Source organism: Pleuronectes platessa, chromosome 19 (genome assembly GCF_947347685.1).
Source record: "Pleuronectes platessa chromosome 19, fPlePla1.1, whole genome shotgun sequence".
In the NCBI taxonomy this organism is placed as follows: domain Eukaryota; kingdom Metazoa; phylum Chordata; class Actinopteri; order Pleuronectiformes; family Pleuronectidae; genus Pleuronectes; species Pleuronectes platessa.
The window spans coordinates 17,903,558-17,929,149 of record NC_070644.1 but is presented as its reverse complement, the minus strand read 5'-3'; the positions used below and the strand labels follow the sequence as shown (position 1 = coordinate 17,929,149).

Below are 25,592 nucleotides of genomic sequence, written 5' to 3'. Positions count from 1 at the left end.
GATATAGTGGAATTGCACGTGTCTTTTTCTACTTGGATGCGTTTTCTTAATTGGCAGTATAAATCAATTAATACATTTATTTAAACAAAAATAGAGAAAATAAATGGTAGAGGAAGAGCGATATGCAACCACCAGTGTCCTGTTTTATTTATTATATTTTAAGGTTTTTGTTTGACGTTGAATAAATAGTTTTAGTGAAACCTGCGGAACTGTGTGTGTCAGCAAGGATTTCCGCCCGGTGTTATTTTGCAAACGGACACGTCCTCGCTCTTTGCTAGCCACAGGCGTGTAAACCGGGATATTTATTTTTATTTGACGTCTTTCTCGCGCTTTAACTACAACTGTTACTTTTTCCCGTGAGTGTTACGAACGTCAGGGGGTGAAATGGCGGAGCTGAACGAGCTGAAGCTGGATTTCACCCTGAAACAACTGACCTGCGGGGCGGAGGACCGGGACGTGCCCGGCGCCTCGTCCGCCGTGGAGCTGCGGCCCGAGCGCCTGGTGTGTGTGGAGTATCCGGCGGTGGTGAGCAGCACCGACAACATGCTGGAGACCCTAGGGGGGGAACGAGCTGTGTCCAGAGTAAGTGGGGACATGTCCTACTCTGTTTCCTGCCCCATCATTTGTTCCCAATATTCTCAACCAAGTGCCACCCTGTTGTGTACTTTACACATACAAGTACACGCTGTTTAGTAAATCAATAACTTTATAATAAAGTTGTGGGTGTCTGGCTTAACAAATGGACTTTATCTTAATTATTCAAAGCTTTAAACAGTTTTACAAAGTCTCTTGTAGACTCAATCTCTAAGTTCAGGCTTCAAAATTAGATCTTTATGCTTTTATTGGCCTCATTTACATTGTTTTGTTATATGATATATAGAAGGTCAACAGAGTTTTGGACCTTGACATTGTAAAGACATTGTAAAAACTAAAAAAATAAGTTTGTGGTTAACATATAATAATATATGGCAATTTGAGGTAGTAAACAATCTGATGCCGATACACTTGTAGGACAGTTATTCCTAAACCATTGATTGTTGTCAATCCCTTATGACGAAGAAATGTACTTGGGGTTGGGTATTTTACAGTGTAACCCTATATATTTGTCCAAAAGTTACTAAAAATGTCAGTCCATATTGGCAAACAAACGCAGACATCATATGCTCATATACCATATATGAAAAGCTCAAAATAGTATCAACCAAGAGATAAATCTGTCTCATCACTGCTCTTTGTCTTATCTGTAATCGCCCGGTTTTCCTTTGACTCCACAGACCTTCGCTCACCCCAACAGGCGTCTTGAGCTGCGCTACCGCCCTCAGGACCCCTTCTGTCACCCTCTGTGTGGGAACCGCTTTCCGTCCAGCAACCTCCTGCTCCGAGTGCGGCGGCGGGTGCGAAAGAAAGACCCCAAGGATGTGCAGATCCAAATGGATTTGCTGGGTGTCATCGGAACAACCTATAAATTCCAAGGTTGGAGCAAAAGTCTTCTCGTTCTGAAGCATAGAACATGAATATCTGATGTGTAAACTTTATTAAAGGACAGGATTTGATCATCTCAGACATAAAGGGTTGAAGTTGTCTTTTTTTCTGATCACGTCTTTGTTCTATTTAGGGATGGCCGACTTCCAGTGCCTCGCAGTGCATTCAGAAGTTGGAAACGATGTGTCTTTGTACGACAAAATCATCCTTCGTAAATCAGAGAATCTGGAGTTCTTTGAGAAGCCAATGCCTTACTTTCTTCCCCCGGCCCTCTTCTCACGTCTGGACAGTCCCGTGGATTATTTCTACCGACCCGACATACATCACAAGTCAGTAATGGCTCCGTGATTTTAAACCCTGATTTGACCCCAACAACTGTTAAAGATACAAAGAGTGGAATTAGTGTTTTAATACTTTTGAATAGCTGTATTAATACAAATTCTCTGTTGTCTTTATTTGAAACATAAAAATGTTTTCCCACTGCGATACTAATGCAGCTTTTCAGGAGTATAATTCATGATATTAATTATTTTCCCTCTACATTCTGTTTATAGCCAGATGCCCTCCAACAAGAAAAGCTTTATCGGTCTGAATCGCGTGCGTCGGCCCAATAATGCCATTTTTGTCAGCTTCACTGATCCCACTGTGCCCACTGAGTGTCTCGAGGGGGCCAGGCTCAACTGGGTACGGGTCTGCCTGAAGGACTCCGACAGAAAGACTGAAGAACAACTGAAAGCGGTTTGTGTGGCTGCTTCGTAATTATTTCTGCAGGACGCTTTAACACCTACTCCACTAATTTTTTTCCCTATCAGGTTGTTTTCACTCCATAAATGGCATCTGCTTTAAGTTGGAAAATATGTTGCAATATAATGTTTCAATTTTGGAGCCTTTATCTTATCTCAAACCAATTTTCTTGTGTTTAGATGTTTGAGAGCCGGCCCATCTGGTCTCGGAACGCGGTCAAGGCCAACATCAACGCCCACCCTGATAAACTGAAGCTGCTGCTGCCCGTATATGCCTACTACATGGTGAGCTCAGTTCATTTTCCCTGATGTCATTCAGATATATTGTGAAAACGTGGAAACTGACGCCCCAGTGAGGGTTTGCTCTGCAGCAGCTGAACAGAAAAAATTATCTGATGGAAAATTCATATGTATTTATGGATTTGAATTAATAATGTATACAGTAATTATAGAAATGTAACACACAAGCCCCCCAAAGTACTACCTCCATGACTCATACAGAAGAAAATCGTTTGTCATAAAACTTTTTTCACATAGTTCATAACGGTAGTGTTTCAGTGGATTTAATTTTCTTTTAAGTTTTCGTGATGTTCCTTCTGTTTATTCGTTTAGATAATTTCCCCAAATTTGAGTTAAACGTGCAACTTAATTTTGAAGGTGACAGGGCCGTGGAGGAGTCTGTGGGTGCGTTTAGGACATGACCCCCGAAAACACCCAGAATCCAAGATATACCAAATGCTGGATTTCAGGATCCGCTGCAGCAGCAAGCACGGTGAGAGCCTGAGGCCGGACAGGACCGGAGCTGCTGTATTTTGATTGTTAATGAGCAAGTACAACATTTCCTATTGGTAACAATATGTTCGGTGACATTGTAGAATATAACTGATACTGACTTCTGGTTTCTCCTTTTTTAGGTTATTCAGTATCTGACGTGCCAATAAAAGCCAAGAGGAGTGCGTTTAACTACACTCTGCCTATTACGTTCAATAAAACAGGTGAGTGGGAGGGTTTTATTACATGTGTGTAGAGGATTTGTTTTATTATGGAAGTCAACAAGCCTTGTCACATCAAGAAAAGTACACGTGTCAATAAAAACATTTACAGTTAAACATTTTCTGTTATTGTTTACCTGTCCCAGTAGGTAACAACTACTAAAATGGTTAACTTGACACCATGAAAACACATTGACAGTAATTAAATCCATTGCTCTGAGTGGTCCTTTCAGATAATGCTTATTCAACTCCCTAAATTAAATAGCAGTAACGTGTTCTCTATAATCTCGGCCATCTTGACGCTCTGCCAGAGTCGAGGGAAAACATGTTGGCCAAACTGCTGTTCTTCTTTTTCCAGGCCCACAGCCAGCGAGTGTGATGGATCTTCCCGGTCAGGAGGGTCCAAGCTCCAGTCGAGACACAGCCCCAATCTCGTACCAGCTGAGGGTCAGTGAATGTCCAGTGCTCCCACCACATGTGAAAGTATTATCACAAGCTAACTGGTTTCAAGCTGGTGCTTCTGCTGAATGGCAGAGTGTGTCTCTAATGAGATTTCATGGGGATATTCTATACTTAGTCTATTCCTTCATTTATTCTATTAAAAATTATTTATTTATCAAGTTGCATATTATGTGAATGCCCAATAGGGAAAATGGTGGAACATAAAAGTCATTGTGTAATTCTTTCTGAGTGTTTTAATTTATACAATAAATACTGACCTATACATCATCTCCACAGGATGCCTCCTATATCTTCAGAGAGGGCATGCTGCCTCCTCACAGACAGATGTTCTACCAGCTCTGTGATCTGGATGTGGAAAGGTAATCCAGTTCTGTGCAAACACGACAATGTTATTTTTCATCTTAAAGGATTTAGGTCAACATTTTGGAACTCAAGTTGTCCTCCAAAAGATTTTGTGATAATGTGATACATTAAGTTGACCGGCAGGGCTTATTTTAAGAACCATATTTAAGCAGATTTTCAAAGCCGGATCTTATGCTTCCACATATATTCTTTCTTTCATTAAATTGGAATCAAATTGGGCCTTAGCAACAGCTCGTCTCACAGCTTTAAGTTGTAATGCAGTTGTTGGTGTGTTTTCCAGTATCAAAGAGGTGACTAAGCAGAAGGGGGATGAACAGGTGTGTAACGAGCGGGACGGCTGGTGTGTTATCGGTACCACCGACAAGCTGAGGAACATGATCTCAGCCATGATCCACAAAGTCACCCGGGCAATGAAACCAGGTAAGAAAGGCAATGGGTTCCTCGTTGGGTCATACTTCACTTCCAGAACAGACAGACACACAAGCAGCAGTGAAAGCATAACCCCACTGGTGAAGACACATGATCTGTTGTCTGATGTCCTCTCTGTCCCCCAGCAGTGCCTCCAGTCCTCAGAAGAAGCCAACGCAAGGTGTCAAAATCTCCTTTGAAAGATGGTTACGCAGAAGACGGGGAGGACGAGGATGAAGGTGAAAACGAGGACGATGACGATGAAGAATTTGTGCCGTCTGAGGGAAGTGAAAACGAAATGGAGACAGAGATTCTGGATTACATGTAGCAAAGAACAGACATTTGATGACACGTCTCTTCACTGATTATATTTTTGTATTATTTGTTTCTGTAAAGTGTAAAGTAACTTTGTCAAATGGAAATAAAAACAAAAGTATTTCTATTCTTTGTGTTTGTGTGTATATATGTCTTTGAACAATATGATTTTCAATTGGTCAGATATTGAGAATTTTATTTAAAACTTTTCAAAATTATGACACAAGACGTACACAGCATTATACAAGTAAATTCCCTAGAATTGCCATCTACTGACCATATGCTTTAAATACTGAATATCCTTCACTTAACTGTGATAGTGTGGTGGCTCATGGTCAAAAGTCAAAATTGCTGTAACACCTTTCCCATTCTTGTGATATCGATATATACAAAACAGTTTAATTACAAGTTGCACAAATGTTCAATCAGACTCGAGGTTTAACTGATAAGAATTCGGTGGTCGGAGGTCGTGACCCCGAGAAAACACGGCTTCAAGTCAAGAATTTAAATACAAAATATGGTCAAATGAGGTCTATGGGGCCAATTGTAAAATGTTTTTTTAAAAGTCCTGTATTATATGTTTTTATACAGTATTTAAGATCGTTGTTCATCTTAATTTACTTAAGTTCTAATTTATTGTAGGTAAAAATGGTTGGATTCCTGATGCAAAACTGCAAAAAGTTGGAAAGTCACATCTCAAAGGTGAATGTCTCATAAACCATCTTTATGTTAGACCTAATCAAGTCAATGCCTCATAGTGATTGTAAAGCCCAACACAACCTAACTGTGCAGTCACAGGAAAATTAACATCCATATTAATTTATCTCATATCCTGTACCTTGGTTAAATAGCTTTAATTTGATATTCCATTAAAGGCAAAGAGGTTCTCTGAGGACAAGGTGGGTAAATATTGTGTAACGGCAAGAAAAGCTGCCCTCACACTGCACAGTGGTCAGATGTTCAGGGGAGGAGTCCCCTTTATAAAAGACCAAGCCTGGAAACCAACCTGGTTCTCACAGTCATGATGGCGATGCTGGGGATTTTGGTGGCTTTTGCGGTGTTCCAGGAGGTGTTCACCGGGTCCACTGTGAGTGCTTCACAATAACATCACATTTGTTAAATTCTTATATGTTCATTTGCCAAAAGTCATTGATGTAGTGCTGTGATTTTGTTACTTCACAACTTTTTGTGTGATGAACCTCTGTAGCTCGGTGTAGTGTACACGGAGGGGGGGATGGTGCAGGGCGAGAACATTCGTCTCGGGTACCGTCGTCACATGGACGTCTTCAGAGGGATTCCCTTTGCTGACATCCCTGGAAGGTTTGAGAAGCCACAGCGTCACCCTGGCTGGGACGGTGGGTGATTGACCTTCTCACAAATTAGATCTGACAATCAGACCAAAACTTAAACCGTGTGTGTCTTCTTTCAGGAGTCATGAAGACCACTGAGTTCAGACAGAGATGCATTCAGGTGAACCTCATCATGAGCGATACCAGAGGGAGTGAGGACTGTCTGTACCTTAACATCTGGGTTCCCCATGGCAGCTCAGGTAAACACAGAGAGAAGCACCAAGTGTCGTTCACGATAGATCAACACTGCAGCTGCCTCTGATCCTGTTTGGTCTGTAGTCTCCACAGATATGCCCGTCATGGTGTGGATATACGGAGGAGGCTTCCTGGCCGGAGGCTCCATGGGTGCTAACTTCCTGGACAACTATCTGTACAGCGGTCAGGAGATTGCAGACAGAGGAAATGTTATCGTGGTGACGCTGGGATACCGTGTGGGAACTATGGGCTTCCTGAGCACCGGAGACTCAAGCATGCCCGGTAGATGGCAGTTTATTCTCTTACAACAGCCACAAAATCAATTATATGATAATGAAATGTCCCATCTTGTCAGGAAACTACGGTCTGTGGGACCAGCAAGCCGCCATCGCCTGGGTGCACAGGAACATCCGCTCGTTTGGAGGAGACCCAGACAACATCACCATCTTTGGAGAGTCTGCAGGTGCAGCTAGTGTTAGCTTCCAGGTGAGTTTTGTTTCTAGACTCAAGCTCATTGAGCACCTGATTAAAATCAGGAGCATTTTAAGGGACTTTGTGGGTCTTAGAGGACCCATCGTATCCCCTTTTTACCACAGTTGATATGGTTCCTTGGGGTCATAATGAAATGTCTGTAACATATTTTGGTCAAAATACCACAAGGATAATTTAAAACCGCACCTTTTTACCCTGTCTAAAACAGCCCTCCTCAGATTGACCTGTTTTGAGTGCCCAGCCCCCCCCCTTCACGAGATACAAGCGCCCAGATTTTTAGCTATCCAATACCTCTGTAGAAATATGGCTACTGGAGACGAAGATACAATCTTGCAACCATATCGTTTTGAAACAGAGTCAGGTGGGCCAAAGCCTGGCTGTAAGAGCTCCCCAGCCCAGCCCCGCAGTGGGAGCTGGAGCTGGCGCAGCAGCAGCACCCTTCCACACCGTTGAGTCAATGTTTAGAGGTGTCCCGGGGTCTCCGCCTCGACGATTGGCATGTTTATGCAGCCACTTAGATGTCTGACGGGTAGCAGTAGCGAGCTAACGCACTGCACCGTCTCCCCGGGGAGAGATGGTCTCTCCCCGGGGAAACGGCGAGATGGTGGAGCCCGGGCTCCACCGGCCCGGCACCGTCAGCGCCGTCTCCCCGAGAGAGGGTGGAGCACGTTAGCGCTAGCCGTCTCTCCCCGGAGCCGGTGAGATGATGGTGGGGGGTGATCCAAGGCCATGTAGCAAGACTCCCTACATGGGCATGGTTGGAACATGACGTATTTTTCGGTCGTAATCCCATTCGACGCCATCTAGTGTATCGTTTCTGACATAGAGGAACCACAACAAATCACGGGAGTTGTTTTTTCCAGAGTTTTGGGGACGGTAGACATGCCAGATACCCAAATTAACGTGTAGAAGCATCACAAAAGTGGAATTTTCATAATATGTCCCCTTTAAGTAAAAGGGGCCAAGGGCCCCTTCATCGAAACGCCCTGACCAGGCCCTGTGGCATGGAGTGTCGCAGTCTACCGTTCATAGCCGATCATAGAATTTAACAGAGTTTGCCCTCTCTTCTTCAGGCCCCAAGACCAGTGCCTGCCAAACCGACCCTGTTGCAACACACCTGAATACAATGCATAGTTTGTATATTGGAGTCAAACCTCTTTGTTTTGTGTTTGTCTGCCCACAGACTCTCACTCCCCACAATAAAGGTCTGTTCAAGAGAGCCATCTCCCAGAGTGGAGTCGCCCTTTGCCCGTGGGCCATCAACAAGAACCCCCGCAGGTTCGCTGAGGAGGTACACCACGGATTCTCATAAATCTTTCCAACTCCTCTTTTTGACTTTGACCTCTCTTATTATTGGTTATCAGGTCTTTAAAGATGGAAATCAGTGTATATTAAATGTAAATGGAACCCTCTCCTCAGGTCGCTCTGAAGGTCAACTGCCCCACGGATCAAACAATGGCCGCTTGTTTGAAGATGACCGATCCCGCACTCCTAACATTGGCCGGCTCGCTCAGTCTGGCCAGCTCACCTGATAGTAAGCACTGCAACCACACACTGTCACCTAGATTACATTTAAACCTAAATGTTAAGGTTTTTTTCAGATACAGTTTGTACAACATGATTAAGTGTTAGTTTACACAAGTCAACAGCAACTCTGTCAAATGGTTAGTAAGATGCCACAGTTGTAATGAGTGTCTGGTGGTATCTTGCCCCTGTTAGGCCCCATCGTAGGAAACCTGCTCCTGTCCCCGGTGATCGATGGTGACTTCCTGCCTGATGACCCTCGCAACCTGTTCCCAAACGCTGCTGACATTGACTACATCGCTGGAATCAACGACATGGATGGACACCTCTTCACCGGTTTAGATGTTCCTTCAATCAACTCTCCCCTGGTGGACACCGATATGTGAGTTCAAGTGTCATGTGATTAATGCAAATCATCGACTGCCACCACAGAGCAGAGTTTTATCAGACCTAACTTCCAACCATTAACATGTGCAGTGAGGATGTGAAGAGGCTACTGGGCTCGTACACCAAGGAGAAGGGCCAGGCTGGTTTGGATAACGCCTACTCCACATACACCTCAACCTGGGGATCCAGACCAAGCAGGGAAACAATCAAGACAACTGTGGTAGACATCGGAACAGACTACATTTTCCTGGTTCCTACACAGGCTGCTCTCTACCTTCATGCTGCCAATGCCAAGTGAGAAAAGGATAATTTATCAATGTTATCAGTATATATATATATATATATATTATATCTATATTTAATAAGAATCCAGCTGTTAGAGCATCTTTTGTCTTTTTTTTTTTAAAGAACTGGCCGCACCTACTCCTACGTATTCTCCCAGCCCAACCGTATGGGCGGCATAGGCAGACCCTACCCCAGCTGGATGGGAGCCGACCATGCTGATGACCTGCAATACGTGTTCGGAAAGCCTTTCAGCTCGCCACTGGGATACTGGCCTCGCCACCGTGACGTCTCCGGCTACATGATTGCCTACTGGACCAACTTTGCCAGAACTGGGTATAATTAGACAGACACAATATATAGTAGAATCGCAGAAATTGGAGATAAAAAACAGTGACTGAAATAGAAAAGAACAACAGCCTCAATTAATTTGCTCTATTGTCTTTGCTTCCACAGAGATCCCAACAAAGGAGAGCTGAGTGTGCCCGTCACATGGCCCGAATTCACCAGCACCTCACACCAGTTCCTGGATATCAATTCCAACATGAAGAATGACTCTGTGGGACAGAAGATGAGAATGCGTTATGTTCATTTCTGGACGAGCGTCCTTCCAAACCTTTCCACAACCGTCTAAGAATAAAGAGCTTGTGCACTAACTGTGCACCTTAAGTCTAAAACCATTAGATGGAAGGAGTCACATCAGTACTGTGCATCATAAATAAATTGATAAGGACAAATTATATTTTGTTTTGTTTTATTTAATATTTTATTGTGCCTCAATGTAGAGCTCAAAAAACTCCCTTTGCATGTGTGTATTTGGAGTTAAGGTGTGTTTTAGCTCGATAAAAAAAAATCGAGCGCCTAGAACAAATTGTTTTAGTTGGATTGTTTGTCTTGAACAAAGCTTTCAGGAACAAATACACAATCTGCACAGCTTGACAACAAGACAATCTGACAACTGGGCAATGATTAGGTTCCTGCAATGCATGACAGCACTGCCATACTGTTACCAGCCTGTCAGCATTAACTAGCATCCAGTTAGCTAGCTAGCTAACACAGCTAGTGTAGGCCTACACGTTCAAAATGTCAAGCTGCTAAACTTACCCCTTTAAAAAGAAAGTATGCTTATGTTTGAATGGATATATGTGAAGTTTAATATCAGAATTGGAACCAGCTTAGTAACCTATGACTGAAAAATACCTCTGTTTTTGCTTTAAAACAACCTTTTCTTGCTTAGATGTTCGAGAGCCGGCCCATCTGCTCTCGGAACACAGTCAAGGTCAACATCTACATCCACCCTGATAAACTGAAACTGCTGCTGCCCGTATTTGCCTACTACATGGTGGGCTCAGTTAATTTTCCCTGATGTCATTCAGATATATATTGTAAATGATTCGGTGGTCGTGACCCCACAAAACACGGCTTTTAGTCAAGAATTGAAATGCAACATATAGTCAAATGTGGTCAGATAATGAATTAGTAACACACATTTTGGAGGTCGATCTGGAAACTTTACTAAAATTCACCTAATTAAAATTCTCTCAGTTTTCTTAACTGCATATGTCTGGATTGACATAAAAGTTAAATTTTTTAACATTCTTGGATTAATGTCCTTTTTAATACGGTGGCTGATTTGAGGCACATTGTAAAATGGGTATTATAATGTTCTGTATCATTATTTGTTATTTATAAAGTATTTAAGATAGATTCCATCTTAATTTACTTAAGTTCTTCTTTATTGTTGGTTATATAAGGTATTTATAGTCCAGGTTGGATTCCTGATGCAAAACTGCAAAAGTTGGATAGTCACTTCTCAAAGGTTAGTATCATAAACCATCTTCACATTAGACCTAATCAAGTTAATGCCTCAAAATCATTGTAAAGTCCAACACAACCTAACTGTGCAGTCACAGGACAATTAACTTCCATATTAATATTTCGAATATCCTTAACCTTCGTAAAATAGCTTAAATTTGATATTCCATTAAAGTTATAGAGGTTAGAAGGTGTTTTCTGTGCATTGTGGACAAGGTGGGTAAAAATTATGTAACAGCGAGAAAAGTGGCCCTCACACTGCACAGTGGTCAGATGTTCAGGGGAGGAGTCCCCTTTATAAAAGGCCAAGCCTGAAAACCAACCTGATTCTCACAGTCATGATGGCGATGCTGGGGCTTTTGGTTGCTTTTGCCATGTTCCAGGAGGTGTTCACCGGGTCCTCTGTGAGTGCTTCACAATAACATCACATTTGTTAAATTCCAATTTGGTCATTTGCCAAATGTCATTGATGTAGTCCTGTGATTTTGTTACTTCACAACTTTTTGTGTGCTGAACCTCTGTAGCTCGGTGTAGTGTACACGGAGGGGGGGATGGTGCAGGGCGAGAACATTCGTCTCGGGTACCGTCGTCACATGGACGTCTTCAGAGGGATTCCCTTTGCTGACATCCCTGGAAGGTTTGAGAAGCCACAGCGTCACCCTGGCTGGGATGGTGGGTGATTGACCTTCTCCCAAATTAGATCTGACAATCAGGCGAAAACTTAAACCGTGTGTGTCTTCTTTCAGGAGTCATGAAGACCACTGAGTTCAGTCAGAGATGCATTCAGGTGAACCTCCTCATGAGCGATACCAGAGGGAGTGAGGACTGTCTGTACCTTAACATCTGGGTTCCCCATGGCCGCTCAGGTAAACACAGAGAGAAGCACCAAGTGTCGTTCACGATAGATCAACACTGCAGCTGCCTCTGATCCTGTTTGGTCTGTAGTCTCCACAGATATGCCCGTCATGGTGTGGATATACGGAGGAGGCTTCCTGGCCGGAGGCTCCATGGGTGCTACCTTCCTGGACAACTATCTGTACAGCGGTCAGGAGATTGCAGACAGAGGAAATGTTATCGTGGTGACGCTGGGATACCGTGTGGGAACTATGGGCTTCCTGAGCACTGGAGACTCGAGCATGCCCGGTAGATGCTAGTTTATTCTCTCACAACAGCCACAGAATCAAATATATTTTAATGAAATGTTCCATCTTGTCAGGAAACTACGGTCTGTGGGACCAGCAAGCCGCCATCGCCTGGGTGCACAGGAACATCCGCTCGTTTGGAGGAGACCCGGACAACATCACCATCTTTGGAGAGTCTGCAGGTGCAGCTAGTGTTAGCTTCCAGGTGAGTTTTGTTTCTAGACTCAAGCTCATTGAGTGTGTTGAAGTGGAAACACCTGAGAGGTCGAAAAACGCGATGATAAAATCAGGAGCTTTTCAATGGACTTCGTGGGTCTTAGGCAAAAGGGACCAAGGGCCCCTTCATCGAAGAAAACCAAACCTAATGCACAGGGGACACTGTGGTCATGAAACGCCCTTACCAGGCCCCGTGGCATGGTATGTCACAGTCTACCGTTCATAGCCGATCATAGAATTTAACAGAGTTGGCCCTCTCCTCTTCAGGCCCCAAGACCAGTGCCTGCCATATCTACCCTGTTGCAACACACCTGAATACAATGCATAGTTTGTATATTGGAGTCAAACCTCTTTGTTTTGTGTTTGTCTGCCAACAGACTCTCACTCCCCACAATAAAGGTCTGTTCAAGAGAGCCATCTCCCAGAGTGGAGTCGCCCTTTGCCCGTGGGCCATCAACAAGAACCCCCGCAGGTTCGCTGAGGAGGTACACCACGGATTCTCATAAATCTTTCCAGTTCCTCTATTAGACTTTGACCTCTCTTATTAATAGGTATCAGGCATTTAAGGATGGAAATCAGTGTATATTAGATGTAAATGGAACCCTCTCCTCAGGTCGCTCTGAAGGTCAACTGCCCCACGGATCAAACAATGGCCGCTTGTTTGAAGATGACCGATCCCGCACTCTTAACGTTGGCCGGCTCGCTCAGTCTGGCCAGCTCACCTGATAGTAAGCACTGCAACCACACACTGTCACCTAGATTACATTTAAACCTAAATGTTAAGGTTTTTTTCAGATACAGTTTGCTCAACATGATTAAGTGTTTGTTTACACAAGTCAACAGCAGCTCTGTCAAATGGTTAGTAAGATGCCACAGTTGTAATGAGTGTCTGGTGGTATCTTGCCCCTGTTAGGCCCCATCGTAGGAAACCTGCTCCTGTCTCCGGTGATCGATGGTGACTTCCTGCCTGATGACCCTCGCAACCTGTTCCCCAACGCTGCTGACATTGACTACATCGCTGGAATCAACGACATGGATGGACACCTCTTCACCGGTTTAGATGTTCCTTCAATCAACTCTCCCCTGGTGGACACCGATATGTGAGTTCAAGTGTCATATGATCAGTGCGAAACATCGACTGCCACCACAGAGCAGAGTTTAATCGGACCTAACGTCCAACCGTTTACATGTGCAGTGAGGATGTGAAGAGGCTACTGGGTTCGTACACCAAGGAGAAGGGCCAGGCTGGTTTGGACAACGCCTACTCCACATACACCTCAACCTGGGGATCCAGACCAAGCAAGGAAACCATCAAGAGAACTGTGGTTGACATCGGAACAGACGTCATTTTCCTGGTTCCTACACAGGCTGCTCTCTACCTTCATTCTTCCAATGCCAAGTGAGAACAGGATCTATTATCAGCGTTATCATTGTCCTTATCATTGTTTCACCATATTGATTTAGTGGTTGGGGACTAATAGTGGAGCTGACATCTCTCGACTACATGGTGGCAAAGGTAGGAGGATACATTTACAGGGAGTAAATGGTAAGGTACAAAACAAGACTTGTACAACTAGACAACTGTAATTTTTACCAGACTCCTGAATATGTGTATATATTTAATAAGAATCCAGCTTTAAGAGCATCTTTTCTTTTTTTTTTAAGTACTGGCCGTACCTACTCCTTCTTATTCTCCGAGCCCAACCGTATGGGCGGCATAGGCAGACCCTACCCCAGCTGGATGGGAGCGGACCATTCTGATGACCTGCAATACGTGTTCGGAAAGCCTTTCAGCACGCCACTGGCATACTGGCCTCGCCACCGTGACGTCTCCGGCTACATGATTGCCTACTGGACCAACTTTGCCAGAACTGGGTATAATTAGACAATCACAATATGCAGTAGAATCGCAGAAATTGGAGATAAAACAGTGACTGAAATAGAAGAACACAACTGCCACAATTGCTCAATTGTCTTTGCTTCCACAGAGATCCCAACAAAGGAGAGCTGAGTGTGCCCGTCACTTGGCCCGAATTCACCAGCACCTCACACCAGTTCCTGGATATCAATTCCAACATGAAGAAAGACTCTGTGGGACAGAAGATGAGAATGCGTTACATTAATTTCTGGACCAGCGTCCTGCCCAACCTCTCCACAACCATCTAAGAATAAAGAGCTTGTGCACTAACTGTGCACCTTAAGTGTAAAACCATTAGATGTAAGGAATCCCATCTGTACTGTGCATCATAAATAAATTGATAAGTGAAAATAATATTTGTTTTATTTTATTTAATATTTTATTGTGCCTCAATTTAGTGCTCAAAGAACCCCCTTTGCATGTGTGCATTAACCTCATAATGCAAAATAAACCAAAGCAAGAGTCTAAAAAAAAGGTCTTTGCTGGATTGTTTGTCTTGAACAAACCAGTCAGGTACAAATACACAATCCGCACAGCTTGATATTAAGCACAAAGACAATCTGACCCATGGACAATGCTCAGTTTCCGGCAATGCATGACAGCACTGCGATATTGTTACCAGCCTGTCAGCATTAACTAGCATCTAGCTAGCTAGCCAGCTAACACAGCTAGCATAGGCCTGCAAGTTCTCTCCAGGCCTCTCCAGTTTAAAATGTTATATCAGGTGACATGTAGAATTCCTGAGTAGCTCTACAGTGAAATGAAGCATAAGTACGTTGGAGGTTTCCTTTATAGTTCTCCAGGAATACTGATAAAGTGTGTGAATCTGTCATGGCAGGAAGGATCAAAAGGGATTTGTCTTCTCTTAATCTCTTGACTGGTCACAACACTGATACACAAATACATTTTTCAGTCAACTTGCAGAACTGTAGTATGTGTTGTGTGTTATTTCGGCTGTCCTTATCTTATCTCAAACCTCGTTTTTTTTGACAATCTGAGAAATTCTCCACCTGCGTCTGTAAATCAACACTAATCAACTTTTGTACCAGTTTTACAAGCACCAATGAGCTATCTCTCTTCCATGGGCTCAGTATTTTTTCAATATGTGTACATCTTCAATGTTTATGTTCTTTCTGTGCATGCTGTATCTTACAACAGTTTTTTAGTCATTCAAGAAAGTGTGACAGGTGTGAAACAACACTCTTATTAAAACAGACCTGTGGTTCTCATGTCAGAATAAAGCATCTGAAAATAAACCAGCCACTAACTATGGTTTCTAACCTATTTGCTGTATTTAGTTTGATAGACAATTAATTTCTAGGAGACAGGGTTGAATAGAGATGTTGAAACAAATATCAAAATATTTGAAACATTTTAAAATATTGTCCCCTCCATGTTAAACACTAGCAACTAAACTTTACATTTTTCAAAACAATTAAACCATAATGCACCCCATCAAATCCCTGAAGTTAATTCCATCAGTTCATATGAGTTTTTGAAACGTACAACATGACAACACTGGAATGGTTTTATATCTCGTTTCTCTTCGTTTGGCCATGTTTCCACCCTGCTGCTTCCCATCAGAGGTCAGAGGTTCAAAGGTCAAATGTTTTCCAGTGAGACCACAGGTTGTATAACATGTGTAAACAGCTATATTTACCAGTATTCCTCTTGTACTGGAGGGGGGGTCTACGTGTATATAAGCATGTGGAGAGGCATCTGCTGGTTTGTGGACAGCCATGGAGAAAGTGAAGATTCTGTTGGCGGTTGTTCTTTCCCTGGGAATGGCCTCTGCAGCCTCTGTAAGTCAAATCATGATCGGAATCTGCAAAATGTGAAAATAAACTAGTGTGCAAACAATCCTGACACTTTTATAGTTCTTCTATGAAATGTCTTACTTTATTTTGTTATGCTCTTTATTTATCATGCTCCACTATGTTATATACTGTCAGTGAATGCTCTTCTTTTGACTGTGTGTGTCCAGCTGGGGGTGGTGCAGACAGAAGGCGGTAGCGTTCAGGGACGAAATATTCCGCTCCGTCTTTTTCGCTCTGTGGATGTTTTCAAGGGAATTCCCTTTGCTGCGCAACCTGGAACCTTTGAGAAACCCAAACCTCACCCTGGCTGGGACGGTGCGTTCAGATCTGATCCGACCAAACAGAGCAGGACACTTGAATGTGTATATTTTGATGTAGAAGCTAAGAAATTTCCAACATGCTGCAAAATCCCCCCTTAAACACTGAGAAGGAACAATAACACAGTTTTCTTCCTCAGGCGTACTCAAGGCAACTAAGTTTGCCCAAAGATGTCTCCAGATGAGCATGTTCCAGACCTCGAGTTTCGGTAGTGAGGACTGCCTGCACCTCAACATCTGGGTTCCTCAAGGCCGACAGGGTATCTTCATTATGTTTCACCACATCAACATGAGAAGCACTGATACAGAAGAGGAGTTTCTAATACTCTCTTCTTCTCCTCTAGTGTCCTCCAACCTCCCAGTGATGATTTGGTACTACGGAGGTGGCTTCATGGTCGGTGGCTCAATGGGGGCAAACTTTCTGAACAATTATCTGTACAGTGGTCAGGAAATTGCAGACAAGGGGGATGTTATTGTGGTGTCAGTGGGATACCGTGTGGGAACTTTGGGCTTCCTCAGCACAGGAGACTCCAATTTACCTGGTGAGTACGGTTAACGGGGATTGACCGAAACAAAAGGAAATAGTGTTGGAGTTAGTTTAATGTGTGTTGGACTCAAAATGTGTCACCATGACAGGAAACTACGGTCTGTGGGACCAGCACGCCGCCATCGCCTGGGTGCACAGGAACATCCGCTCCTTTGGAGGAGACCCCAGCAACGTCACCATCTTTGGAGAGTCTGCAGGTGGCGCCAGTGTTAACTTCCAGGTCAGAGGCTCTGCTAACAAAACATGTTACAACTTTCTCATCAAGAAAACCTTTGCAAATTCCAACTTATCCTTTTCTTGATAATTCATAAATTTCTTAGGTAGCTAACCTTAGCATTTAACTATTCCTTGAGATGAGGGTGGTTTTATATTGAAATATCGATGCAGGCCCTGGACACGTTCAATTAAATCTGTAAGTAAACTGGATGTAATCAAACTAGCAATGTAACCTTCACTGTCGTGTCTTCATTCAAGTTTAAGGTCCTAAACAACTATTTCATGTCAATTCTTCTGTTGAGCAAGACGAGTTGTCAATTGAACTAAACTACAAATAGTAATTTTGATTCTATTTGTACGTGCTCCTACACAGATGCTCTCCCCCCACAACAAAGGGCTGTTCAACAGAGCCATCTCCCAGAGTGGAGTTGCCTTCTGCCCCTGGGCTTTCAGCAGGAACCCACGAAAGATCGCCGTGGAGGTATGTCACCATCACATCTTCATGGAGGACATCATTGTTTTTTGGACTTTCAGCGATACAAACATTACATTTTATAGTCCTGACTTTTAATGTAAATTATGGTGATAAAACAAGCACGAGGCGTCTCACTAGTCAACTTACAACACGGCTTGATTTCGTGTTTGTGCTCAGGTTGCTGTGAAGGTCGGCTGCCCCACTGACGACAGGATGGTGGACTGTCTGAAATCGACTGATGCTGCGACTCTCTGCATGGCTTCTCCTCTTGTCCGACCGAGCTCCCCAGACCGTGAGCGTTACTCCTCCACATCTATAAATGTGAAATTATGAACCCAGGAAAGAGTCACAAACACATAAGATGCCACTTTTTGAATTAATCTGTTTCAATGCTTCTCAGATCCTGGTGTGGAGAATCTGTCTCTGTCTCCGGTTGTTGATGGTGACTTCCTCCCTGATCTGCCCAGCAACCTGTTCCAGAACGCCGCCGACATAGACTACCTTATTGGGGTTAATAACATGGATGGTCACCTCTTCACCTCAAAAGACATTCCCTCCTTTGGCGACAAGAATCAAGACACTCCTGTGTGAGGCCTCATTTTGTTCCAAGCGCTCCTATAGCTGTGAAATTTAAATCATGACACGTAGGAGCCTCCACTGTACTCTGACTAACCGAGCACGGCCGCTATTTTCTCTGCAGAGAAGACCTAAGGCGTCTCCTTGCTGCTTATACCAAAGAGAAGGGCCAAGCTGGTTTGGAAGTCGCCTTCACTGAATATTCCTCCAACTGGGGGTCAGAACCCAGTCAGGAGACCATCAAGAGAACTGTAGTGGACATTGGGACTGATTACATCTTCCTCGTTCCCATTCAGACCGCCATTCACCTGCATACTGCAAACGCCAGGTGAGGCCACGAGTTACAGTCCTGCTTAATATAACATGACAAAGTAATACAGTAGTTTGTGTTTGAAAAAGTACAGATATTTTCTTAAAGTTAAAGTTTGGGACTAGCATCGTCAGCTTGATGATAATGACGAAACATGTTGTGATGGTGTTGGACAGGTCTGGCCGCACCTTCTCCTACCTGCTCTCTGAGCCCAGTTTAATGGCCGGGCCAGGCAAACCCTACCATGACTGGACAGGAACCGACCACGCGGACGACCTCCAGTACGTGTTTGGCAAACCCTTCACCACACCGAGCGCTTACGGAGACAGACACAGAGACCTGTCTGGATACATGATCTCATACTGGACCAACTTTGCCAAAACTGGGTAAAAACAAACACTGTACATGCTTGTGCAAAAACTTAATTAACTTAGTGACGATTTTACGAAGCTTCACATAAAAACTCTCACTATTATCTTCCCAGAAACCCCAACAAAGGAAACCTGGTGGTGCCTGTGATCTGGCCTGAATGTACCAGTAATGGATACCAGTTCCTGGACATCAACGCTAAAATGAACGAGACCTCCACTGGACAGGAAATGAGGTCACGCTTTGTCCGCCTGTGGAACAGCACCCTGCCCGCCCTTCCATCGCATCATGACACAGATGCTCTGTGATGCATGTCCCTTTCCATTAAGACACACACTGTACTTATAACAGAGTCTGTACAATAAACTTTATGTTTGGAAAAAACAAGTTCTGTTGCTTCTTATGTAGTTGACCCTGACTAAAGTGGAAGCCTTAGATAGCTTCAGGAGAAAATACAATTATCTGTAAACAATATAAAATCTTGTTTTTAAGCTAATACAATAAATGTTAGTGTGCACAAGTCCAGAAAACAATATTTACAGAGTTATTCCTGCTTATTTTCACGTTGCAGATAATTTAATACATAGTTGTGACCACTGCGAGTCCAATGTCTCTCCATACATAATAACAAATGATATTTATTTGTTTTTAAAGGATTGTTAGAAAACATTATTTATTTGTAAATATTGGCCCTGTGAATTAAACACAATCTGCAGTGCACTTATCACATACGTCCAGTAGAGGGTGCATTCAGAACAGGAATCTGCTCCACTCAGGCTACAGGTCTGTCTCTATGGTCTGAATCTGCTCAGTGCAGAAGTACAATGATGCACAGTTACTACACTACACTATGTGTTATGAGCTGCAGGCGTCTCAGACTGGCCCCCCAAAAATATGATTCTCAATCATAACAGACTAGATGGACAAAAGTATGTGGACAGCCCGGTCCTCAATGCACAGTAACTATTATTATGAATATTAGAAAAGCACCTGTAATGTGCTTCCCACTAGCACCAGCACCTTGTTCGTAAATTGGAAGACATATATTATCATTAATATTAATACACTATACTGACAAAAGTATGTGGGTGGCCCAGTCCAATTCCTTTCCCCACTTGTTGTCTTGTTTTGCATCTGGATGTTTGTGGCAGCAGTTTGTTTGAAGGCACTTCCCAGTTTAAACTTGACACCATCACCTCCCACTGACCCACATCTACACAGACACAAATTCACAGTTTGATGTGGAAGAACCAAACTATAGAGGAGCATTAAACCTGCTGCTGGAGGTTTTCATTATAAAATCTGTCAGTCACCTAAGCTGGAGGCATATGTAAACTTATGAATCATTGTATGAATTCCATGGATTTGACAAAGGGATTAACTCAGTGTCAGGCCATGGGCGTAGCTTCACTAAATATCTTGTCTCCAGGACACTTCGTAACCAAACTCACCCGCTGACCCTGCTCCGGTGAGCAGACCTGGAGATCCGCTATGAAGGCGCCACCTGCTGGACTTTTCCCCGGGGACCTCATGTGGAGGTTCGAGGGGCCGCTGGATGCTCAGGCTCGGGCTGCGGTCCTCTGCATCATCGCCGGGGTCTCCCTTTACGCCGTGTGGCGGCTCTACCGGCTGCTCTTCTGCCCCCTGGTGCTGCTCAGGGCCCTGGAGGATGTGGGATACGTCCCCGAGGACGGACGCTCCAAAGCCCGGGCGGCGAACGAGGTGCGCCGTAGGAGGAAGATCGGTGACCTGCCTCCGGTTTATCCGAACGGGTGGTACCGAGTCCTGGACACGTGCGTGCTGAAGAGGGGCCAGGTCAGAAATGTGACGGTTCTAGGTATGATAATAATATATAATATAATAAATATAACAACTAATGGTTCATTCACAGTACTGTTACACACTGGGTCACTGACTGTATTCAGATCAGTTACTGACTGTGTTCAGATACTGACTTGATTACTGAATACAGTCAGCTGCTATCAGTAACTGGGTCAGTAACTGTATTCAATTACTTGGAGTATTCAATGACTGCAGTAACTAAACATATTCAGTAACTGAGAGTAATTGGGTCAGTATGGGTAAATTGAGTGTATTGAGTTAATAAAGTATCCAGCCCAAATGTCTGCTTTGCAGTTAGAGACTGGAATCAAATGGATTAAAAAAAAACATTCTTAATGAAGCAAAACATTGGACACATGCAGGCAAAAAAGTGTCATTCTCACGTGTTCAAATGTTAATATTTATAAAACACGTTTTTCTTTTACATGATCTGAGGTATGGATGAATAACATGTTACTGGAGTTCAAACACACCTCCGACAATACAAAGACACAACTAATCGATCACTGTAGTGACACAAAATCTTTTTGACACTTTTCCTGGGGAAATAAGCATGTGTGGATTTACCGCTTTTTCAGTTTCGAGCTACGTTAAATCTTATTAATTTCCCCTGGATTTCCATTTCCGTGTAATAGTTTCCAGGTAAGATGAGACCAGCTCAATTGATGAAGTAATAGCAACACACAGCGCACACACTGGGGCGCTGCCATTGTTTGAGAGGTTTACACTCTTGGCTGCTTAGTGATGTTCTCCTTTTGAACAAAGCCTCATTCTAACGGCTCAGACACGCACGTGTCATTTAACCTAAAGGTGTCATGGAGGTGAATGTTGTGGTTACTGATAATAACTCGCTAGTGGATCTAGGATTTTTCTCAATGGCAACAGAGGGGCCAATTATGTCCAACAGTCATGTTAGATCTTGTGCCAGTGCCCCCCCCGGGCAGCCCCTGGATCCGCCACTGTAATAACTCAATTATCCCATAAAGGTAACAAAGCTTCAACTCATTAATTAATTCACTCTCAGTTTATCTGCTGATTCCTGTTTAATCGAATGAGAGCCATTCTAGCTTGGACATTTTGCCACAGTCCTACAGACTCAATGTTTATGAGCGGTGTGACGCAGTGTGACCCTCTGCACCACTGACACCTGACCTGCACTAATCTGGGAGCAATCCCAGCGATGTGGGTCAACTAAATGTCAAGCAAAGACAGTGGATACAGAGAGTGAAGCCTTCCAGATGTGGTCTGCAGGTTCGATTTCCACACTCGCCACACGCACTGGTCAGCGAACTATACTCTGGATGTAAAAGATCCCCGGGGTCAAATGTGTGCTGCTTATTCTGGAACGCCTGTGGACAGAAGGATCCAGGGGCTTAAAGTAGCCTATGTCTGGGTGAACCTACTTAAAATAGAATTGAAACATTGGGTTGGGGGGGGATGATCTATTTTAACAGGTGAAATATTGCATTAGAAGCCTGACGTTGATATCATGATTTCTCGTAGGTGAGCAGGTGGCGGTGTTTCGAGGCCAGGACGGGGAGGCCTACGTGTTGGACGCCTACTGCCCTCACCTGGGGGCCAACCTGGCTGTGGGAGGACGGGTGGTTGGAAACTGCATAGAGTGCCCATTTCACGGGTGGCAGTTTGCTGGGAATGATGGGAAGTGTGTGAAGATCCCTTACGCGGAGAAAGGTAGGAGCTGAACCGAGAAATCTCTCCCACATTCACCATCTGAAAAACATGTGAAGCAAAAACCAGTGAAAAGATTATGGTGGAACATGAAGATTAATTATAGCCCAGCAGATTTATCGATTGGCCAATAAAAATCTGCCAATAAGAGACTTTCACAGAAATATTAGAACCAGAATTTAAATTTTCCATATACACCCATATGAAAACTCTTATTTAACAGGGTAACAATGCAGAGTATATGTGTATTTATGTTTATATTTTATGTGAAAACATTGTGGAAAACTGATGGAAAATGGTTCATCTTCTTGCTAGCATGAATAGACTGTTTGTCGATTTTCTAAATTCATAAAAATCTAATTTCTCCTGACTGAAGAGACAGTGAATCAGCTCCAGGTTTCATTTGTCCTTCAGTGCCTGATTTTGTGAAGGTGCGCCGCTGGCCCAGCTGTGAGGTCAACGGGCACATCATGGTCTGGTTCCACTGTGACGGAGAGGACCCTCAGTGGACTGTCCCGGAGAAGCGAGCGATCACACAGGGAGAATGGGTCTACCGGGGCCGAAGCGAGCACTTCATCAACGCTCACATACAGGTAGGTGGATGTGTAAGTTCGTTTTGAGGGTAGAATCCCCAAAAACTGGAGCCAGCCACCAGGTGGTGATCCAGATGCTTTGGCTTCACTTTTAGGAAGCCACCATCTTCATATACAGTCAACGGTCTTGATGCTTGTCTTTCAATCCAGTCATGAGGGTGTTTCACGCCGACTTCTCTCTCTCTGCAGGAGATTCCTGAAAACGCAGGAGACTTTTCTCACCTCAATCATCTGCACACCCCGGGCATCATCTTTAAATTTTTACAACACGAGTGGAAGGTAAGACTCTCTCTCTCTTTTAGCGTCAGTATGCCATTAACATTTTGATCTTTGATATTTATTCTGAGAGGATGCAGGAGTAATACGTCTGTTGGGTTTGTTTGTTTGTTAGCAACATTATGCAAAAACAACCCAATGGATTTCCACAAAACCTGATGGTGTGTGCGTGTGTGTGTGTGTGTGTGTTTTTTTCCCCCCCAGGCTAGCTGGGAACCACAGTCAGAGCCCAACACGCACTGTGCTAAGATGTTCTTGAATCACAGTTTGATTCTGTTTGGACACCGCTGCTCCCTGGGGGATATTCATGTTGTGGCCTCTCAGGTACGGTAAAGTTTAAACCTATATATATGTGGTTGAACATAATATCTCGACTTTGCCCTGATGGAATTTCTTTCAAATTTTGACCAGTTGTCACTCAAAGATGAACTGGTGAGATGCCAGTGGTCAAAGGTCAAAGATCATGGTGACCTCATATAAATCTGAATTGAAATGTATGTACACTGAAAGTGCATTTAAGGCTCTTGATAGTATTTACGGCATAAACACCATAAATATTATTCAGAGTATATGAATGTAGTTTATAAATCAATACCTAGTGCCTTAAAAACTGGATTATACACATCGCACAAGAATGAAATGAGGACACGTCTGTTTGTGTTTCAGGTTGGTCCCGGACTCGTGTTTCTAGATTTTGAGCAAATTTTGATTGGCCGGGGTACGATCATACAATGTGTGACACCAGTGGAGCCTCTGCTGCAATGTGTCACTCACACCATCTTTTACCAGTGGAATGTCCTACCTCTGATCCCCAAAATCATCCTGGCAGGAGAGAGCGTTCAGGTACTGCACACACACAAACCTGAATCAAAGTGATATCTTCTTTCCCTGTCAGGTCATTTATAAATTTAATATATTCATGTCCAGTGAGCTTGTCCTGTTTTCTCTTTGTTTCTAGTTTGAGCGAGATGTGATGATCTGGAACAATAAGAAGTACGTCTCCAAGCCTCTGATTGTGAAGGAGGACTCGACCATCCAGAGGCACAGGCGCTGGTTCAGTCAGTTCTACAGTGAGAACAGCCCGCGGCTGCAGTACCAGCGCGACACTTTTGATTTTTGAGCTCTCTGGACTAGAGGAGGAGAGATCAGCAGGGGAGAAGTCAGGGTTAGGGGTTAGGTGTCTCCATAGAATCCACAATTTATTTTATATGTCACATATTTAAAGGGGAAAGGCGACCTGAATTTTTTAGCTGCGAGGGCTTTGCCTTCATTTCCATTTCCATGAAAACTGTCCTTTGCTTGTGTTTCTTGGACTTTCCAGCCTGTGTCTATACAAGTGCCTGAAATGTATTTGATTAAGTGACTGGTTTGAAATTTGTAAGAACCAGTTTTACTGATCAAAATAAACAATACTGAGACTTGTGATTCTCTGTAACCGTTTGGTAAGAAATGTTAAATTTAAATCACCATTATTGTTTCTTTTAATAGCACGGATATTATTTAGTTTATTAGCCAAATAACACATCACTTTAATATTAAGGGCCAAATCCAGGGTAAAGAAAACAACAATTTGTACAATTAAGATGAAAAATACTCATGAAAGAAATACACATTTCTGCTGTGTCTTGTGTTGAATTACCTCATGATGGGTGTTGACTTACAGCTTAAAGGGAAAATGCTGAATGGCTGTTTGCTGAGCATGAGGTTGTGATATCCCTGTTCTGAGAAAGCTAGTGTCTTCTATGAAAAAACCACTCACTGACATACAGGTCAACCATGACCGTTCTAAATTACACAACGTGTTCTAGAGGAAGTGTGTGTTGAGCAATTTTAAAGCACTGCGCCTACAATAGTAACACAATATTACTAATACTACAGTAATCCGTCTTGATCCCTGTGATTGCAGAACTTCCAGGGTCCTTCCCCTTACCAGCGAAATCCTTCCATAGATTTCCTCCTAATATGTGGTAATAGTCTATTTTCTCTTTATAGATGATCGCATATTATAGCCTACTTGTTTTTAAAATAATTTTAAATCTACTGCCGAGTTCCAATTACATCAAGACATCACAAACTGAGATCTCTGCAGTGAGAGTACAGAGCATTAATCCCAAAATGCCACTAGAGGGTACGTTTGGAACACGAGTCCACTCAGGCTGCAGGTTTGTGTTACACTCTTTGTGTTATGTGCTGCAGTCGTCTCCAATTGGCCTCATCTGTCTAAAATATGACAATTTGACGCAATTTACAATAGTATTTTTGTTTCGCCTTTCCAGGTCTCGCTCAGACCCAAACCTCTCACAGTCACAAATCACGTTGACCCAAATCAGGACTGCTGTGAATGAGTCCATCCCTATACATGATATATTGAATTCCTTGAGAGTGTCTCTGTCCCCCCCCGTGCTGACCTCACACACTTCACTGAGGCTCAGCTCTGCTGTGCGGTGCAGACTCATGCCTCATTTGAATGAGCCTTATTT

At 43.5% G+C, this 25,592-nt stretch overlaps 5 protein-coding genes across 6 annotated transcripts; all 5 read left to right on the top strand.

Moving 5' to 3' along the window:
- Positions 1-222: 222 nt before the first annotated feature.
- gtf3c5 (general transcription factor IIIC, polypeptide 5) lies at positions 223-4,894 on the top strand. Of its 2 annotated transcripts, none has more exons than XM_053411107.1 (11): positions 223-582; positions 1,275-1,473; positions 1,616-1,811; positions 2,037-2,220; positions 2,406-2,510; positions 2,883-2,997; positions 3,140-3,220; positions 3,576-3,664; positions 3,956-4,038; positions 4,323-4,462; positions 4,600-4,894. In XM_053411107.1, the coding sequence occupies exons 1-11, from the start codon at positions 385-387 to the stop codon at positions 4,776-4,778; spliced, it is 1,569 nt and encodes a 522-aa protein (XP_053267082.1). In that variant the 5' UTR covers positions 223-384; the 3' UTR covers positions 4,779-4,894. The 2 variants fall into 2 exon arrangements, with proteins under 2 accessions (XP_053267082.1, XP_053267081.1); XM_053411106.1 differs by having other exon boundaries at positions 225-582; positions 4,597-4,894.
- Positions 4,895-5,692: 798 nt separating this feature from the next.
- On the top strand, positions 5,693-9,734 carry LOC128424660 (bile salt-activated lipase). Its single transcript, XM_053410981.1, has 11 exons — positions 5,693-5,852; positions 5,973-6,120; positions 6,195-6,314; positions 6,394-6,591; positions 6,665-6,795; positions 7,985-8,092; positions 8,221-8,335; positions 8,521-8,707; positions 8,803-9,006; positions 9,121-9,330; positions 9,451-9,734. The coding sequence occupies exons 1-11, from the start codon at positions 5,787-5,789 to the stop codon at positions 9,626-9,628; spliced, it is 1,665 nt and encodes a 554-aa protein (XP_053266956.1). The 5' UTR covers positions 5,693-5,786; the 3' UTR covers positions 9,629-9,734.
- Positions 9,735-11,083: 1,349 nt separating this feature from the next.
- On the top strand, positions 11,084-14,439 carry LOC128424659 (bile salt-activated lipase-like). Its single transcript, XM_053410979.1, has 11 exons — positions 11,084-11,213; positions 11,334-11,481; positions 11,556-11,675; positions 11,755-11,952; positions 12,026-12,156; positions 12,545-12,652; positions 12,781-12,895; positions 13,081-13,267; positions 13,363-13,566; positions 13,833-14,042; positions 14,156-14,439. Exons 1-11 carry the CDS (start codon positions 11,148-11,150, stop codon positions 14,331-14,333), a joined length of 1,665 nt encoding a protein of 554 aa, XP_053266954.1. The 5' UTR covers positions 11,084-11,147; the 3' UTR covers positions 14,334-14,439.
- A 1,327-nt stretch (positions 14,440-15,766) lies between these two features.
- On the top strand, positions 15,767-19,090 carry LOC128424880 (bile salt-activated lipase). The gene is made up of 11 exons (XM_053411310.1): positions 15,767-15,887; positions 16,070-16,217; positions 16,360-16,479; positions 16,564-16,761; positions 16,856-16,986; positions 17,356-17,463; positions 17,635-17,749; positions 17,858-18,044; positions 18,158-18,361; positions 18,520-18,729; positions 18,828-19,090. Exons 1-11 carry the CDS (start codon positions 15,825-15,827, stop codon positions 19,018-19,020), a joined length of 1,677 nt encoding a protein of 558 aa, XP_053267285.1. The 5' UTR covers positions 15,767-15,824; the 3' UTR covers positions 19,021-19,090.
- A 1,113-nt stretch (positions 19,091-20,203) lies between these two features.
- Positions 20,204-24,718, top strand: zgc:92275 (cholesterol 7-desaturase nvd). The gene is made up of 7 exons (XM_053411785.1): positions 20,204-20,549; positions 22,058-22,246; positions 22,658-22,836; positions 23,026-23,115; positions 23,317-23,436; positions 23,779-23,955; positions 24,071-24,718. Exons 1-7 carry the CDS (start codon positions 20,204-20,206, stop codon positions 24,230-24,232), a joined length of 1,263 nt encoding a protein of 420 aa, XP_053267760.1. The 3' UTR covers positions 24,233-24,718.
- The last annotated feature ends 874 nt before the right edge of the window (positions 24,719-25,592 follow it).